Source organism: Phallusia mammillata, chromosome 3 (genome assembly GCF_965637545.1).
Source record: "Phallusia mammillata chromosome 3, kaPhaMamm4.hap1.1, whole genome shotgun sequence".
Taxonomy (NCBI): domain Eukaryota; kingdom Metazoa; phylum Chordata; class Ascidiacea; order Phlebobranchia; family Ascidiidae; genus Phallusia; species Phallusia mammillata.
Genome location: NC_137254.1, coordinates 13,805,017 through 13,825,391, shown reverse-complemented (window position 1 = coordinate 13,825,391; position 20,375 = coordinate 13,805,017). Strand labels below are relative to the sequence as shown.

The 20,375-nt window shown below is 38.2% G+C and overlaps 2 protein-coding genes and 1 long non-coding RNA gene across 3 annotated transcripts; 1 reads left to right on the top strand and 2 right to left on the bottom strand.

The window, feature by feature from the left end:
* Positions 1-1,809: 1,809 nt before the first annotated feature.
* On the bottom strand, positions 1,810-9,019 carry LOC145219065 (uncharacterized). The gene is made up of 2 exons (XR_013857842.1): positions 6,394-9,019; positions 1,810-4,249 (listed from the first exon to the last, which is right to left on the bottom strand). It is a non-coding gene; the product is annotated as an uncharacterized LOC145219065 (long non-coding RNA).
* Positions 9,020-10,823: 1,804 nt separating this feature from the next.
* LOC145219602 (uncharacterized) lies at positions 10,824-13,730 on the top strand. The gene has a single exon (XM_080086946.1). It carries the CDS (start codon positions 10,824-10,826, stop codon positions 13,728-13,730), a length of 2,907 nt encoding a protein of 968 aa, XP_079943072.1.
* Positions 13,731-17,867: 4,137 nt separating this feature from the next.
* Positions 17,868-19,430, bottom strand: LOC145218988 (uncharacterized). The gene has a single exon (XM_080086407.1). It carries the CDS (start codon positions 19,278-19,280, stop codon positions 18,498-18,500), a length of 783 nt encoding a protein of 260 aa, XP_079942533.1. The 5' UTR covers positions 19,281-19,430; the 3' UTR covers positions 17,868-18,497.
* Positions 19,431-20,375: the final 945 nt, after the last annotated feature.

Genomic DNA, 20,375 nt, shown 5'->3' with positions numbered 1-20,375 from the left:
TTGCTGCAGTTGTTGGTCGCATAAAAGCCCTTTGTAATGTGTGTGAAAACAAAACCCCAAGAGGAAAGGAGGTCTTTGCTAAGTGCATATTTCAAGGAAGACACAGATGTTTTGTTTAAATGCTATAAGGTTTGTTATGCAAGATACCTTTTTGTTGTGGTCTGCAAAAGTATAATACCTTTCAATTCTATTCAGTTTAAATTAATTACAGTTTTTCAACTTTAATTTACAGGATGAATTTATGATGGAAGAAATTCTCAGAGAGATCCCTCCCACACCCTTCCTGATTGTTTTTAGTATGAAAATTGTGTGCGAAAAATCGTTGTTTTGTGGTTGAAAACACTGTGATGTTTTCAACTGACAACTTTTTCTTGGCCATGTCTTGTGTATTTTGCCTGTACTACATCTACAATATGAGTTATCCCAAAAATGGGGAAGCGACTTTGGAATTTATTCAAAGGTATTATAGTATTGCTATATGATATGCATAATAACCATCAAAATACATTATGACTCTGTTTTGCAGGTACATTGCTGATAAATGTGCCTGGTACAAAAAGCAAAAAGAGACGAAGATTTGCTGGCATTAACCACAAAGTTCTAAAACTTGGCAAACTCATGAAATCATAGAAAAGCAAAATTGAACATATTTACTGCTGCTTTGTATGCCCAGTGATTTTTACTGCTGCATTGTACGTAAATTTTTGCTAACTTTAACCATTGACTGTCGTTACCAGTATTTCGTTTTTGTGTTTCATTCTGTTTGCCACAGTATGTTGGTAAATAAACAACTATTTGTTTGAATTGAATTTGTGATGTGTTAAAGTTAGCAAAAATTTACGTGTAAAACTACTAGAAATATTTAAACGGTTACGTCCGTAAAATTTACGGAACATATTACTTCATAATTTCACGCAAAAAATACGGTAAAATATGCAGTGTCATTTACTGTTTTAGCAGTACAAACTACGGAAAATACAGTTACAATTACTGCATATTTTAAATATTTCCAGTAGTTTTACACGTAAATTTTTTTAACAGTGCACTAGTCACAATAAACAGTAAATTTACCGATTTGATCTTCGCAAAAATATTTGCTTCGACTGAAAAAACACCTATTTTTACAGCTTTTGTGGCCTAACAATGTAAAAAGTCATATACCACACAGAGTCCCAAAGTAAACGCAGATGATTTGAATATGCATGTGAAATCATATCTTTTGTAACGGCAGCATGCTAATACCCGCCGTTTTGTTTTTTTCCACAAAGAAAGCACAGCCGCGTACATGCAAGTTAATACTTTTAACCGTGTTTGTGAAATATTAAACATAGTATTAAATATTTAAAATAGGTTTTAAATTATTATATACTTTTTCCCTAATTGCTGTATTCTCTTTAATGGCGATTCTTATTTGAGTAAAACTTCTTGAAATGTTTCTGTCGCTTATAACCAAACAAACCAACAATGTAGTCAAAGGATTACACAAGTGGTGTTTTCTGAATTTTATCTCCAAGGAATCTTGAGGCAGCAGGGCTCATAGCGCAAACCTATTGGAAATTCGTGAGAGTAGCATTCGCAGTACCTTGAAGAACCCACGCGACCGCGAACTACATTTTGTGAACTCTCTATGAAGATGCAGGATAATCTTTTTCACAACAATTATATGTTTAATTTCCTTATTTAAGCTATTGCTGCCAGGCATAGTATCAAGTTTAAAGAGCTCTTTAGACAAATGTTTATTCCGACGTTTCGACGTCCTATACAGGTCGTCTTCATCAGGGTAGATAGCACTGAATGCGACTAGTACAGCGCACGATAAACAAAGGAAAAAAGGAGTCCTTTTCGACGTCCTTTTTTATCGGTAAAAATGTAAACCAACGACTTTTGTTTTGCAACACTAGCTTGACCGATTTAAATCTCCGTTATGCACCATTGAGCTATGTGTTATCACTCGACCATTATTGGTGCGCACTGCGTTTTTTCACCACCACGCATTTTGTGTTTGTTTTACCGCCCCTGTTGAAACTTGTCTACGATTTTTATCCACATTTTATCTACATCAGGGGTCTCAAGCACGCGGCCCGCATGCGGCCCTGGAAGTGACTTTTAAGTTTTAGGTGTGTATCTGGAATACCCTGCCAGACCATCGAATACAAACAATCATTTTTTATTAAAAATTGCGAGAAGTAAATTCAATGTTTTAATAGTATGATCGACATGGTCCATCCAGTTAAGAATCAACAATTCCAATTGTTGTGTCATATTTTTCTATTGTTTCGTCATTGTATGCTATTGTTTCACGCATAGTATCAAGGTACACAAGGTTCTTTCGCTTTGCTACACTGTATATCTGTTTGTTATTTATAAAACTACAGATTTTGTTGTGTACAGCTTATATGATAAATGCACACCATTTTTAAACACACTATATTTTTGTTGTCGTGTTATTACTCTAACAAAAGTTCCGATAGTGCGGCCCTTAACTGACTTAAAAATTATTTTTTTGTACGTTGGCCAACATATTTTTCGTTGGCGTTGGCTCTTGGTGTTTGGCCCATCATTGGCGCATTGATATTTCAGTAAATACAGCCTGGTTTCTTTAAATTTATTAGCAAGACGTTTGGTTAGACAAATGCATAATCGTTTTGTTTGTTTTGAATCTTAACCAAGTATTTATATTTTCATCACCTATGTTGGCGTTCGGTCCGAAGCCCAACCGTTGGTTTAAAAAAGCAACGTCAACGTAGGCGCAAAGGGGTTGTGTTCACAGTTATAAGGAAGTGAGCTATATGGGACGTACGTTTGTTTACAATAATATCATTCGATTTATCCCATGTCAGTTTACAATAACTTACTTTGGCAACCTTGCAACCCATACCTTTCCAATTACTCTGGCGTCTAGGTTTTGGCGGGAAAACTTTAAAATTGCCTGCCCGAATGTTTGTGGTGACGTATCTGAGTCACATGACCAAAAGACAGACTGGTAGTGCCGTCGGTTGCCTTCACGTCAAAATGTTTTTACAGATTCGCTTTTAATAGAACGCTGTAGTGTTAAAAATGCCGCGTAAGTTAAAAGTAAAATCACAGTGGACAATTCGACAAAGGATTTAAGTTGTGTTACAAGTAATGATGTAACTTTTTGTAAAACGCAAGACAACTGTTTTAGTATTGACAGTAGTGATGATGAGGATGACAATTCTTCTGAAAGCTGTTTAAATATGAAAGCTGAATTAACAACATGGGCTACTTCTAATAAAATTTATCATGCTTCCTTGTCTTCTCTTTTGTGTATTTTAAGGGTTGCTCATCCATTTTTGCCAATTTTGGTGTGGAGAATTGTATTTTAAAGGAATTGAGTAAGCTTTCAACTTTCCCAGAAAAAATATTTTTGATACAAATTGCGGGGACGAGCGTGCTCGCCCGTGCTCGCGTGTTATTGTTTGATTGAAAGCTCGTTATTTCTTCTGCTTCTCGTGGCTCGTATCGGTCGTCTGCAGTAGCGAGTAAGTTCATTATTACGATTCTTAACGCTTGCTGCTTAGAGCCGACATGATCCACAAAAGATCAATTAGTTCTTGTCTTTTATTCTGGTTACGCAACACACATCGAGTCTCATTTATCTCAAGGAAAGGATACGATGGAAAAGAGAAAGATCAACGATAAACATTGGCTTTTAAACTGATACTCGTTTTTCGTGCGATCATTCCAGAACAGTACCTTCTTTTACTCACATCAGTTATTAGTTTGTTTAAGTTAAACGCTTGCAAAGATTTGCAGCACTGCAATGGATTGCACAACTATTTCGAAACATCCGGTTTACGCAACAGCCTGTCTTATGGTCAGGCTGTTGGAACATATGAGGAAGACGGGAACATGTAACAACGACACTGAATATGTGCTTCCAAAAGTTACTGAATCATGAGAACACATGGAACAGTAAAGTTACACCGCTCGATACCATATGTCGCAAAAGCAGCATATAAATTCCATGGAACGAAAAGTCATGGTTGCAAAGTTAAAATTTTCCATTACTTAATGCTTAGCCAAATCAAAGTGCCAAAATGATTGTTGGAAAGCACGTGACCGCTACAAATACTCCGGCACTAGAGGGTTTAACTGTGTTCTATATATGAACACAGGGTGGAAGTAAAGAGTCATGGCGGTAAAGACGTACTGCACGATGAGAATTTACACACGATAAAATGACATTGCAAATATAGCAAAAATTGTTTCTTGCCCTCCATGGGCTCTGTGAAAAAAACATATAAATGACAATTTCGTACTGAATGTGTAACAAGTACGATAAAAGTACAATTGACAAACATACAATGTAATAAAGACTCGAAAAAATCAGTCGTGCTCTGCCGTTGATTGATTTACTTCCAAATTTATCATCGCAATTGGTAAAAAATGTTTTTAATTTTCGGCAATATCTCCATACTTGGCAATTGTGCAAGGGGTGCATGAAAACACAGCAACATGCAAATTTAACTTGCAAACACAACAACATGCAAACTTAATTTTCAAACACAACGACATGCAAATTTAACTTGCAAGCATGTAGCATGTATAGTTGTGTAGTGATTTTGTGCTTTGAACTGAGCGAGGATTGTGCTAGAGGTATGTGCACTTTAACTCGGCACGCTCGCCTTTGCAGTCGATGAACTTCCACGTGCCTTGCGATGTAAACATCGGTGTTGTAGAGGCAGGGATTGCCGTACTGAATAGCAGTTGTAGAGGCAGCGATTGCCGTACATGCTTTACTCTTGCGGGAGAGCGAGGGTGTAAATTACGATTGATATATATAAAAATGTTCACCCATGTATATTTCATCAGACGTTTGAAGACATGATAGGGACAGTAGTTTCGGAACGCTTGCTTGTCCGCAACCTGGCCAGAAATTGACGTGACAAACAAATGTCTTCAAGCAAGTTATTTTTGCCCTACAGCCCATGCCAAACCGCTGTACCTGTTAATTTGATTGCACACGCGGCGTTAATTGACTCGTCTATTTACCCATATGTAAGGGTATTGTTGCGAAAGGCTCGACGCGACTTATAGCACATAGAAAATGACTTATTCGTGCGAGCCTTTGTACTCAAGATAGAGTAAAATGGCAATTTTGTTGTATAAATTGGTCGACAGAGCAGATAGTTTCTACTCAGCTAGTTGCTTTGGTCGACTTAAGAGTAGATTGTTTCTACTGAACTAGTTCTTTTGTTTAATCTTCATTAGAGCAGATAGTTTCCACTCGTTAGTTGCTTTGTAATCATCGACGTGGTAGATAGTTTCTACAGAAATATCGTCGGAAGAGGAGATAGGTAATACTCGAGGTTTTTTTGGACGTCGTAATATAGAGAAAGTGGATAGTTTCCACTTTCGTATATCTTCATTAAAAAGGGACTTGTTGTCCGCATAAAGGATGCGCATTGATAGACGTCGTAATATTTGGAAAGCAGATAGTTTCTACCTTCTTAAATCTTCGTTGAAAAAGGACTGGTTGTCCGAAACGAAGTTGGCATTAGTGGAAAAGCACATTAGCATGTTTAGTTGTTGCGGACGATGTCTTTGTCCGGATGGATATTGCAATAAGGAAGTGATTGCTGGCGAATAGACGTCAAAAGTTCATCGTACGTTGTATCACAATAATAATATGCACAATAATATACAAGAGTTGTGATGAGTTTCATCAACAATCCAGATTCTGTGGGTAACTGCTACACCTGGTGGGCTGATTGTTATTGTTTGCCCGAAAGAAGTTATGCAGCACCTTGAAATTGCTCGCAATTTTATTGTCCTCGTTCCACAGAAGAGGAAATTTTAGAAACGAATACCGCATGGCGTTAAATTCGTTTTGAAAGGAATTTTGAGAGGCATCATTTACATGTTGTGACAGCGTGGTCGACATGTTTTGTTTAACCTCGTTAATTTCCTTATTTAAACTTGGTGCAGTTGGAGGAAACTCCTCGGAATTTGACTCGTCAGTGGAGAACAAAATGACATCTGCGGTCTTGGTCGTTGTAGGGTCTTCGGCTGAATGAGCCATTCTGAATTTGCTGCGTGTATTCGCTGCAGGACCACTACTAAGTGTGCCTTCCTTTTGCGACACACTTTTCCTTTTTTCTGAGCGACCAAATGTCACTGACTGTATAAACTGATCCACGGTGGTATGTGTGCTTCTTTCAAATTTTCAGTACGAGCACATGCAGCACATAAATTAGCATGCAGCAATGTATTGATAAACAATTATTTAGCATGCACACTTTATTTCACAAACTTGCTTGTGTTTTCCAATGACACAAAGTCAATCAAAATTTAGTTTACACAATAGTAGTAAATAACATGCACAGAGGGGAAATTTGCCAAGTATAGAAATATATCAAACACGCTTACTTTACAAGGCGATCAACGTATGTGCCAGCTTGATCTTGGCGACGTGATTCCTGTAGATCTCCGAGTAGAATGCAATTGTTCTCGGTAGTGTCTTGGTTGCAGTTTCTTGAAATGCGTGGCCGAACCACAATCGGATGCACCAATTTGCGGGGACGAGCGTGCTCGCCCGTGCTCGCGTGTTATTGTTTGATTGAAAGCTCGTTATTTCTTCTGCTTCTCGTGGCTCGTATCGGTCGTCTGCAGTAGCGAGTAAGTTCATTATTACGATTCTTAACGCTTGCTGCTTAGAGCCGACATGATCCACAAAAGATCAATTAGTTCTTGTCTTTTATTCTGGTTACGCAACACACATCGAGTCTCATTTATCTCAAGGAAAGGATACGATGGAAAAGAGAAAGATCAACGATAAACATTGGCTTTTAAACTGATACTCGTTTTTCGTGCGATCATTCCAGAACAGTACCTTCTTTTACTCACATCAGTTATTAGTTTGTTTAAGTTAAACGCTTGCAAAGATTTGCAGCACTGCAATGGATTGCACAACTATTTCGAAACATCCGGTTTACGCAACAGCCTGTCTTATGGTCAGGCTGTTGGAACATATGAGGAAGACGGGAACATGTAACAACGACACTGAATATGTGCTTCCAAAAGTTACTGAATCATGAGAACACATGGAACAGTAAAGTTACACCGCTCGATACCATATGTCGCAAAAGCAGCATATAAATTCCATGGAACGAAAAGTCATGGTTGCAAAGTTAAAATTTTCCATTACTTAATGCTTAGCCAAACCAAAGTGCCAAAATGATTGTTGGAAAGCACGTGACCGCTACATTTATGGCTTGCCTTTGTTCAAAAGCACACGCAGTCAATTTTGGCCAATTTTGGGATTGATTACTAATCTTTCATATGCAGATCCTTTTCTAATAGGTCTTTTTTATGGACTTTGTAAGCCAAAGCCTGTTCAGCAATATCTGGAAGAATTTATTGCTGAAATGAAATCCATTGAAGAAAAGGGTTTGACTTATGACAAACAACATTTTAGTGTCAAACTATATTCTGTTATCTGTGATTCTCCTGCCCGATCTTTAATAAAGTGCATCAAGCAACACAATGGCTATGCGGGTTGTAACAAATGCAGCCAACACGAACATTGGAATAATCATCGAATGACTTATCCTGATTTTAATGCTCCCTTGCGTACTGACAAGTCCTTTGCTGATATGGAAGATGATGAGCATCATTTATCTGTATCTCATTTTTTATCACTTAATGTTGGACTAGTGTCTAACTTTCCTCTTGATTACATGCATTCAATATGCTTGGGTGTGACAAGACGCCTAATTGGCCTTTGGTGTCATGGACCTTTAACAACTCGCATTAGTTGTTCACAGGTAAAGGCCATCTCAGCTTTATTGCTTGGTTTGCGAAGTTTTATACCATCTGAGTTTGCTCGAAAACCTAGGGGTTTAAAGTAGGCCTACCATATTCCCATCCCCCAAAAGGGGGACACAATTTTGAAGTGAACATGAAAAAATACTTTAAGGCTCCCCAAGAATAAAAGCTTCGGAAATTATACGGTATACAGTTGGGATAAAGTTTATCACGCCACAACACTAAAATAAGCTTGTATTTTCAAAAAACGTAAAACCTGTATTCTTTAAAAAATCAGCTGAAGATGTATATTTGGGTGTTTTCAAAAGTGTGATTGTCACATTTGTATTTAGTAAATCAGAAATTCCGAGGACAGTTGGGCTCTTTTCCTTGTCCTCAGAGGACAACTTGAGTTTTGTTTAAAAAGAGGACATGTCCTCCAAAAAGAGGACGTATGGTAGGCCTATTTAAAGGAATGTGACAGATGGAAAGCTACTGAGTTTCGCCAATTTCTGTTGTATACTGGATCAATTGTTTTAAAAAGTGCTTTGGATACAAAACAAAAATTGTATGCTTTTGCATGTAGCGATATTTATTTTGCGAAGTCCTGTTTTGTGTAAAAGTTGGTGTGATTATGCCAATAACTTGTTAAATTTATTTGTAAAACATTTTACTCAGTTATATGGATGTGAAAATTTGGTGTCTAATGTTCATGGTTTGTTGCATATTTGTAATGATATTGAAACCTATGGCGCACTGGACAATTTTGCATCTTTTCCTTTTGAAAATTATTTGCAAAAATTGAAACGCATGGTGTGAAAGCCCAAGTATCCTTTGCAACAAGTGTTAAGAAGGTTGTCAGAAGATTTCATGTCTGTTTCTGACAGAAGTAAAAAACGGACTTCTTTTCATCACTTACAGAAATCTGGGCCTTTGCCACAATCTTTTGGCAATGGATTTCTGGAAGTTGCAATTGCCAATTTTTGCAATTTCTGTGAGTAATGGCAACAATTGCTTTAAACATAAGGGACAGATTATAAAATCAGCATGAACTGCAAGTTCTCATTCAAAAATTGCAACGGGACACATAATAAACAATATTTTTTTTACTACTACTCGAGTGAGCAATTTAGATCATACGTTCAAAACATTCATTTGGATTTTTATCAATTTGCTATGAAAGCAGTATTACTTAACAAACATCACATCGGTGAGTGTGTGTGTCAGCATGTGCGTTTTCAAATAATCACTCCGGGCAAATCTCTTCACAAATATGACTTTGGTGGGGTTTTTCATTCGTGTGTGTCAACATGTGTCTTTTCAAAATTCCACTATGGGAAAATCTTTTTTCACAAATATGACACTGACGAGGTTTCTCATTGGAGTGTGTCAACATATGTGCTTTCAAACCTTCTCTTAAATTAAATCTTTTTTCACAAATGCCGCCACATCGATGTGCTTTTTCGTTGGTATGTGTTAACATGTGTGTTTTTAACTTTCCGCGAATGCTAAATGTTTTTTCACAAACATCACATCGATGAGGTTTTTCATTGGTGTGTTTCAACATGTGCTTTTTTAAACTTCCAACTTGGTGATAGCTTTTTTCACAGAAGTCACAGTGATGCCTATTCTCATCATTGTGGATCATCATGTGACTTTTTAAATAATCACTGGTGCGGAACAGTTTTTCACAAACATCACATCTATGAGGTTTTTCTCTGGTGTGAATCAACTTGTGCCTTTTCAAATCTCCACCTCGTTTAAAACTGTTTTTACACACATCACATCGATGAGGTTTTTCGTTAGTGTGCGTCAACAAGTGTTGTTTCAAAGTTTTATCCAGGCCAAAATTTTTTTCGCAAACATGACATTGATGAGATTTTTCGTTGGTGTGTGTCAACTTTAGGTGTCTTTTCAAATTTCCACGGTGGATAAATCTTTTCTCACAAACATCACATCGATACGGTTTTTCATTGGTTTGTGTGAACATGTTTTTTTTTTAATTTTCACTTTATTTTTTCTCAAACATCACCTTGATCGAATTTCTCAAGATATTCTAACAGCCAAGAATGCTACGGTGAACAAAGAAAAACGTCTCAGATTTCGTAATGCTGATGAACATTAAATTACACATTAAATTGTTTTGAAGCTTGGATTAAAACGAAATATGAAAAAACACCCGAACCATCTAAATCCGATCTTCAGGAAAAGCAGTCGGGTCACATTTGCAAAACTAACGTTTTTGTGCGTTATAGCGGTTATTACCTAAAATTGCATTAAAAAAGGAGAAACACAGCACATGCGTTTAACTATTTTATGTCGTCTAACTTTCGACTGCAGATAAATAGTTATTGCAACAATTTGCTAATACTTGCGTCTGATTACAAGCGTGATTTGTATTGGTCACAAACTGGGACAAGCTACTAATTGGACATACTCCACTCACAAAATGACTAAACCATTTTGCAGCATTAATTCCATAACATAACACATACAAGTAAAGGAGTAGATATGAATTGACAACCTTCGGGTAAATATGTTAGAAATTTTTACTAATTTGAAAGTTGCGGTCATTGTCAAAGCCATGACACATTAATGACCTAATTTTACAAAACAGTAATATTACAGTAAATGTAGAATATGTTAACACCAATGTGGGTACAAACCTTGTAGAAAATCTAACCTTGTGCAAGATTATTTTTTGCGCCTCTTGCTTAATTTAACAACTGCAGTCACGTTATTAGCTTAAAAATTTCTCATATCCAATTCAGCATAAAAGTATCTTAGCAATGTAATATATTATATTGCTTTTCTTAAGCATAGCAGACAAAAAAAAATCGTACTAACTTAGTATACACTAGCGTTGCCTTGCAAACTCCCAACCGGGCTAAAATGCTAGCTGTTACGCATAGGCCTTGGTCGACACGATGTAATTTAGACAGGAATCGGTTGTGCAGCTGCGACGTCCCATTTTTTGCACGTACCCGTGTTTCAGGACGCAATTATTCCGTAACCAGACAAAGATCCTTTCACTTAACATCGAGGGAAGTTCAATGCCCAAATGCGAATATCTTGGGAAAATCCTCCAACAACACAGAGTCGACATCGCATTACTCCAAGAAACCCACGCTACAGCAACATCACCGGAATCAAAGACCCGAATACCAGGATACACTCTTATTTCAAAAGTCTGCCATGACAAATACGGGATATGCACTTATGCCAGAAACCCTTCTGAAGTAACAGAATTGCAATCAGTTCTAACATCCAACAACACTCACAGATCAGCAGTAAAAATCAAAGAACTAACGGTTGTTAACTTATACAAACCACCAAACAAAGAATGGCCGAATCCTCCTCTCCCATCCTTTCCTCACCCCACTGTTTACATTGGGGACTTTAACAGCCACAACACCGACTGGGGATATAATGAAAACGACAAAGCAGGCGAACAATTAGGACAATGGATAAATGACACGAATCTTCATCTACTATACGACCCCAAAACCCATGGTACCTTTCATTCCTCAAGATGGAACAAAGATTATTCAACAGATCTATGCCTCGTATCAAAAAACGATAACCTCGATCCATTGCCAGCATCTACGGAAATTCTGCCCTCCTTTCCACATAGCCAACATCGGCCCATAATAACTACAGTTGGATTAAAAATTCCTATCATCAACTCCCTTCCAAAAAACAGATGGAACTTCGAACAAGCTAATTGGGAAAACTTTGCCAAAGCCGTGGACCAGACATGCATCCATATTCCTCCATCAGCTCAAACAATACCCAGATTTCACAAACTAGTTTTAAAAAGTGCAAGACGCTACATTCCAAGAGGTAGACGAAAAAAGTATGTTCCCTGCTGGTCAAAAGAAAGTGAGGCCTTGTTCAAAGCCTACGAAGAAACAAATGACAATAATACAGCAGACCAACTATTATCATCGCTTAATAAAGACAGGAGAAACAGATGGATCAGTACAGTTGAAAATCTCGACTTCAAACACTCAAGCCGTAAAGCATGGGCACTTCTACATAAACTGGACCTTAATTCAACATCAAAGCCCAAAACTGCAGCTCCGATAAGTGCAAACCAAATCGCAAAGGAAATTAAACAACGAGGACACCATAAACCAAACCACACTTTTGAAAAATCTGTAAGAAAAGAATATCAACAACTATACCGCACATACACGGAAGATTCCAACCTGTCATCACATATACTAATGTCAGAATTAAAAGAGTCGCTAAAGCAAACAAAAGCGAGCAAAGCTGCTGGAATAGATGGAATTTACCCTGAAATGCTGAAACATTTAGGAAATAACAGTCTTCAATGGCTGAGGACCGCATTGACAGACATTATTCAAACCGGAAAACTTCCCAAAGATTGGAAAATAGCAAAGGTGATAGCAATTTTGAAACCAGGAAAAGATCCAACCAATCCAAGCAGTTACAGGCCAATTTCTCTTCTATGCTGCACCTACAAAGTTCTGGAAAGAATCATACTTGCCAGAATAACGCCACTGGTCGAACCATTCTTACCCTCTGAACAATCTGGGTTTAGAAAACATCGTTGCACCAGTGAACAAGTCCTTGCTTTAACATCACACATTGAAACAGGATATGAACTAAAAAACACAACTGGAGCCATATTCGTAGATTTATCAGCTGCCTACGATACAGTATGGCATGATGGTCTTCTACTAAAACTAGCAAAAATAATAAAATGCAGAACCATGCTGCGAATCATATCAAAAATGACAGGTACTCGTCGCTTCTACACATGTGTAGGTTCCGACACCAGCAAAACTTTTAAAATAAAAAACGGGGTACCTCAGGGCTCCGTACTGGCCCCTACACTATTCAACGTATACATCAGAGACATGCCTAAAACCAAATGTCTTAAATTCGGCTATGCGGATGACTGGGCACTAACTTATCAAGGAAATTGTCTAACAACGATTCAAAACCAACTCACAGCTGATCTCACCACTCTCCAGGAATACTTCACGACATGGTATCTACAAATGAACACCACTAAAACAGTGACAACTCTTTTCCATCTGGACAATCACCGCGCAAACCAACAACTGAATATTACAATTGATGGAAAGCAACTGCCAACGGACCCCAATCCGAAGTATCTTGGAATAACATTAGACAGAACTTTAAATTATAGACAACATTTGGAGAAACTATCAAACAAGATAAAAACTAGAAACTCACTGATCAACAAACTAGCAGCCACCAGATGGGGAGCAAGTCAATCAGTCCTGAGAACATCTGCCTTAGCTTTGTGTTACAGCGCCGCAGAATACTGTGCTTCGACATGGGAGCGTAGTACTCACACTAAAAAATTGGACATCCAACTGAACAGAACAATGCGAATAATATCAGGAACTCTAAAATCCACCCCTATTACATGGCTACCAACAATGAGTGCAATACCTCCCCCACACTTACGACGCAGAGCATCAGCTATGAAGATGATACAGAATCTTCAAACACTTCCCGAGGAAATTCCCCTCACCAAAATTATAAGACAAGCACCAAAAACACGTAGACTAAAATCCAGGCATCCAATCTACAACTTAGAGACTGACAACACTTTCGATATGACTGAAAAATGGAAACAATATTGGTTTAATAACATGCCCGCTGGAGGAGAGCTAGTAGACGACCCAACAACTCCACTGCCAGGTTTCGACTTAGCACATAGACGTAACTGGGTAGCAGCGAACCGACTGCGATCAAAACACGCTCGCACTGCCCACATGCTTCAACGCTGGGGCGAAAGAACGAGTTCGGAATGCCCTCACTGTGGGGCAGATAAGCAAGACACCGACCATCTTGTCCTAAAATGCCCCACAACCAAGTTACAAGGTGGATATCGGACCGTACATGAATGCGATACAGCATTTAGCGACTGGTTTCAAAATATATCCGATCACATCTAAGTTTTTTTGAGACGTGGAAACCATACGACAATATATAGGACGCAATTTAGCAGTTTGACATCAGAGCACACAGCAAGAGAAATGCTGCATAGCGCTTGTCGATAATTCGAAAATCTGCAAAACTCAGTTTCCATTGCAACTATTATTCGTCAGTACGTAAATGATTTTTTCCCGTTTAGAAACAAGTTGGCTGCAATCATTTTCAAAACCCGCTTTAACAGAAGAACAAGTAACTTTTTGCTTTTGGGGGATTCAAGCTGATGAAATGCAAGTAACGGTACACTGACCACCGAACGCATTTGTCGTTATATAATTCAGTGCATCTACAACGCGTTTGATTATAAATTTGAAACGAGAACATACAGTCAAGTTTGTAGAGCTCTTCTGGAAAACATACAGTGTTTGAAGCGAAACATAGTCGGCCAGGGACCGGGCCTGTTCGTAATGTAAAAAAAACTGAGCGTAAATTTTTTTACTTTTTTTATGCTTCACGTTAGTTTGGAAATATAATTATTTTCCTAAATGTTTATCATGTGATCACTATGTAACATTGTGCTATATATCGTAGTGTGCCGTTTTTTTATCACTGAAACGAATACCTGTTAAGAAATATGTCAAATATTTTCCGCACAATATGTAAAAAGGTTGGTCACCTCTGGGTTAGCTGCAAACAATACTTGCTAGTGGTGCTTTGACAACTGAAAGCGATATCACGACATAATGATATCGTCACCTTATCTGAAATCAAACCGTTTTCAAAAACTAAAAATTGTCAATAGTCGTGTCACCCAACACAGGAAATAAAATATTTTCTGTTTGAAATAAGTAATAAAATATACTCAACTGGAGGACGGTGGAAAAGCACAGGTTTGGGCCAATATGATTTGGGTTGGCAAGAAAATACTTGATATTAACTCACATGGAAACATAGCTGCGGGCGAAACGCTTGAAATCTTAGTGGTATGAATAGCGATTTAATCTGATTATACAGCTGTCAATGTAACACTTCAGGCCTGTAAAAGAGCTTAATGAGTTGGATACTGGATAAAGATGCACCTAAAGTTGTTTATTTACAATGGGGCTGCAGAGTTCGATCTCCGTGGTTGCGAATCCACAATTTCCGGATTCTACAAATCAACTCTGTTTCTTTGCGATCTTTCCTCAGTATACTTGCAATAAACCTCACAAACGTCCATTCAAACGTTTCAGAGAAAGGAACATAAAGCAAACTATTACTTATGCCGGAAAATCAGATGATGTCTTAAAACTATTTAGCCCTACTGACAAGTACAAATCTCATGGATGTGTGGTGTATGTGAGAAACGATTTAGCCGGAAGGGACTTTTGAAAATACATATGTTGACTCACACCAAGGAGAAACGCCACCGATGCCATGTTTGTGACAAATGGTTTATCGATGTGATGTTTGTGAGAAAACAATTGGTCTGAGAGGAACGTGGAAAACGCACATGTAGATTCACATCAACGAGAAAAAAACGTCAATGTGACATTTGTAACAAAAGATTTAGGCGGAAGTGATTTGACAAAACATATGTTGACTCACACCAAAGAGAAACGCCACCAATGCGATGTGTGTGGAAACAGATTTGGTCTTATTGGAAGTTTGAAAAGACACATGTTTGTAGTATTCTAACATACGCAAGCACTCATCTGTCGCAGTCTATAGTGTAATGATGTTTAGAGGTCATTCGAGTTCTTATATATGTGAAGCAACCATAGAAATAATACACAGCATAGAAATAATAATACAACATCTTCCCTAACAAAAATAAAAGACAGTTCAACGATACAAACAAAAAAGTGGTACATTGACTCAATAAGCCTTTTCGGCGGAACAATATTTCTGATAGCCCTACGGGGAAGAACGGCATTGGTTGATAATTCACCTTCTGGTGATACTGCAGCATGAGGCGCTAATGTAACAATATTTTGAACAGGTTCATCGCATTTGGTTGTAGGTTAACTACAAGCAGGTACACAAAAATCATCACACGGTTTTACAGTTGTATCAAGCCTTAAATGCGCTCGGTTTCTTCTATACAATGCACTATCTTTGGATTTTACCAAATAAGATCTGGGTGCAACAAGTCGGAGTACTTGGCCGCAAATGGACCACGTCTTATTAGCATTGTTAAAAATTCTAACACAGTCCCCAGATTTTAGACTGGAAAGATTATGTACATTGTGTCTGTTATTAAAATATGATGTTATTAAAATAAAATGTCTTAACGCTGAGCGTTTAACCCTCAGTTTTTTAGCTTGAATGGGAAGGTTGTTGCGGATATATCTTCCCATAAGCAATTCTGCTGGTGAGTAACCGCAATCTAACGGAGCACTTCGGTAAACAAGTAGAGCTAGGTGAAAATCCTCTCCACTTTCTCTTGACTTCTTTAACAAGTTTTTTACTATTTGTACGGTCTTTTCAGCAAGGCCGTTTGATTGCGCGAAATATGGACTGGACGTTTTGTGTGAAAACTTCCAAGAGTTCGAAACTCTTTGAATTCCGCATTGCTGAACTGTGGGCCATTGTACGTAACCACACTAAATGGAATCCCATGACGCGAGAATGCCTGTTTCATACAACTTATAACAGTACTTGCAAGTTAAACACTTCTGGGAAATTTGAAAAGTAATCCACAATAACCGAATAATTATGTCCATTCCAGAAGAATAAATCAGCAGCCACATTTTGATATGGAAATTCGGGCTTTTCATGAGGTTGAAGGGGCTCTCTGGGAAACTTGGGTCGATATGTCATACAAATAGGACATTTCATAACAAGGTTATTAATGTCTTCATTAATGCCAGGCCAGAACATAAGTGTACGTGCACGATTTTTGCATTTTTCTGTTCCTAAATGACCGGCATGAATCTGTGCAAGCATGTTCGCACGCAAACGCATTGGAACAACAAACTTGACCCTTTGAAAATAACTCCTTTACTGCTGGACAATTCATCGCGATAATTCCAAAATGGTTGAACCTGTCGCGGGCACAAGTTCCGTTTTTTAGGCCATCCTCGAGTTATAACCTACAGCAGTATCTGTAGCTGCGAATCTTTGCTTGTTTCGACTTTTATAGTTTCCCACACCGATGTATGTATTGGAAGTGAATCAAGTACCAACTCCACATTAGAATCTTCACCAGATACGACTTGTTGACAGCTTCGAGACAGAGTATCCGCAATAAACATGTTTTTTCCTGCGGTAAATGTTAATTTTAGCTCATATGCTTGTAACTTAATCATAAGCCTTTGTACACGTAATGGACAATCATTCAAGGGTTTAGAAAATAAACATATTAAGGGCTTGTGATCCGTTTCAACAATAACGCATCGACCGTAAATGTACTGATGAAATGCAGTGCAGGCATAGCTCCTTTTCGATTTGAGCATATCTTTGTTCAGACTTGTTCAGTGAACGAGCTGCAAAAGCAACAGGAGCCCATTGACCTAAAAACAGTTGCAGCAGAACTGCTCCCAACCCTTCCAAAGACGCGTCTGCCGACACCTTAATAGGCGCCGTGGAATCGTAAAACCTCAAAGGTTGAGTTGCCACAACGTGCTTTAAATCTAGCCATGCTGCCTCATGCGATGGTGACCATTTCCAGTCACTCTGCTTGTTCGTCAGATCTCGTAAGCAGGCTGATTCTGCAGCAAGATTGGGTATAAACTGCCCCAAGAAATTTACCATTCCAAGAAAGCGTTGCAAGTCTTTGACTGATGTCGGTCTTCTCATTTCCACAATTGCAGCTATTTTTCGCGGATCTGGCTTCAATCCATCTTTGCACAACAAGTCTCCCATGAACGTTAAACTTTGAACACCAAACAAACACTTTTCTTTGTTTAGTTTTAAATTGGCCTGCCGTGTAGCTTTAAGTACTTTCTCCAGCCGTTCGTCATGCTCTTTCTTACTTCTACCCCAAACAATAATGTCGTCCATAAATGTATCTACTCCCTCTATATGTTCATATAACAAATGAATTGCTTTGTGGAACACTTCGGGCGCCGAAGATATGCCAAAAGGCAAGCGAACAAAACGATACCTTCCAAAAGGCGTATTAAACGTGCATAACTTGGAGCTTTCTTCTGTAAGTTTCATTTGCCAAAATCCGTCCAACTTCGAAAAATACTGCGCTTTAGCAAATTGAGCCATCAATTCCCGTCTGGTTGGAAGCGCAAAATGTTCTCGCATAATTGCTTTATTGAGGTCCCTAGGATCCAGGCACACGCGTAATTTTCCGTTTGGTTTATTAACAATCACAAGCGAATTCACCCATGCAGTTGGTTCGTTAACTTTTTGAATGACACCGAGTGTTTCCATTCGTTGCAGTTCGGTTTTCAACTTGTCTCTTAACGCCAGCGGCACTCTGCGACACGCGTGTACTACAGGTGGCACCTCAGGGTCCAGTCTTATTGTATGTTCACCTGGAATGCAACCAAGACCAATAAAAACATCCTTATAAACATCATCAACAAACGCACAACTTGACTCAACGGATTGAACACGATGTAAAAGATTGAGAACTTCCGATCCTTGCACAAATAAAGTGCACTTTCCAGCTACTGGAATGGGATTTCGCGAATAGTCTAGAAGCAGGGATTTGCACTCAACCAGTGGCACCTTACATAGTTGATTAAAGGCGTGACGAGTAATTATATTTACTTGCGACCCAATGTCGACTTTAAAGTGCATGATGGACCCATTTACCTCAAGTGAAACATGCCAATCAGTATTTGAATTTGTACTCACAGAACTAGATCGCTATCCCTAGAAACTTCCGCAACGGCACGATAGCTTTGGTAAGGTCCAGTGGAAATGTCACAACACCTCGAGAAGTGATTCTTAGCACCACACTTAAAACAAACTTTGCCATAAGCAGGACATCGGTACCTTTGATGACGCCAGCCACACAATTTGCAGTTCGGGCGCTTTGGCAAAACTTGATTAACATCCGCTTGAACTCGATTAACCGACATTTCCGGAGGCTCATTGTTGATGCATACCGCTTGCTGTTGCGTAACTTCTTTGGAACGACAAGCGTTGATTGCCTTCAGTAGCGTGAGTTCCTCCTCCCGCAAAAGAGCTTCACGTACCTGGTTATTGACGATACCACACACAATTCTGTCCATTATAAGAGAGTTATTAAGTTGCCCAAACTCGCAACTTTTCGCCAGTAGTTTTAACTCTGTGACAAACTGATCAATATTTTGTTCGGGCTTCTGGCGACAAGAGTTAAACTTATATCGCTCATATGTTACATTTTTTCTCGGACAGCAATAAGTTTCAAACCTTTCTGTTATTGATGAAAAATTCAGTTGATCGTCAGCTTCTAATTTTAACGAGTTGTAAAGATTTATACCTTCTGGTCCAAGTGTACAAAGAAGTAAAGATGATTTCTCTTTTGATGTTTTCTTTTCATAACCAATGGCGGACAAATAGAGTTCAAATTGTTGCCTGAAGTTCTTCCAATTCTCAGCCACGTTTTCTGTCCATAGCATCGGACCAGGTGGCTTTAAAACTTGTTCCATTTACGTTTACTTCTGACACCATGTAGTATTGTAACATACGCAAGCACTCATCTGTCGCAGTCTATAGTGTAATGATGTTTAGAGGTCATTCGAGTTCTTGTATATGTGAAGCAACCATAGAAATAATACACAGCATAGAAATAATAATACAACAATGTTTAATGAGAAACCCCATCGATGTGACGGTTGTGAAAAAAACATTTCAACGTGGTGAACATTTAAAAATACACATGTTGATACACTACATAAAAAGTAAACGGAGAGTTACAAGAGTAAACACTTGTCGATAGTTTGTTACAAAATGTGCAATGTTAAGTGCATAAGACCCATATTAGCAAATGCAGTAGATGACTCATCACCAACATTTAAGTGCACTTAACTATGGTGGCCTATGAGGGCCACTTAAAAAATATGTGATATTAAAATAGAAAAATATCTATTTAGCGAAGTAATTGAAAAACTCAAATGAAAATTCAAATAAAATTTTTGAATTACCGTAAAAGATTCGTGAATTAAAAGTGATTTGAAAACGAAAAGTGATTTGAAAACAAAGCGATTTCAGAATAAAAAAATTGAGTTGAAGTGATTTGAAAACGAAAAGTGATTTTGAAACGAAAAGTGATTTGAAATAAAAAATGATTTTAAAACGAAAATTAAAATGAAAACAAAGTGATTTGAAAACCAAAAGTGATTTGAAAATGTTTTTTCGCTGTCTCGACGTGCCCGAGGCGTGCCAGTTCCAAGTGTTTCCGAAAACATTTTTAATACCATTCTGATAACTTGGGAAGCGCATTTTTGCACTACAAATACTGATTTGATTCATAGTGCGAATAGCTGTACATAAATTTGCCACGTTTTGATATTCATGTGTAAAGTAATTTGCCACGTTTTAATGTTTGAAACGTTGTGATGTAGGTGTTATTGTTGGGTACGCATTACGTGGGAATTTGTTTCGTTTAGGCAGTTTTAATGTAGCCCTTTGCTATGAAATGAAACAGAGGCGGTCAAAAGATTCAGAAAATAAAGCCCCCCAAAGTTAATTTTTCCCAGATTATTGAAAAAAAGTGCTTAACAGTACAAAGATGCAGCCCTGAA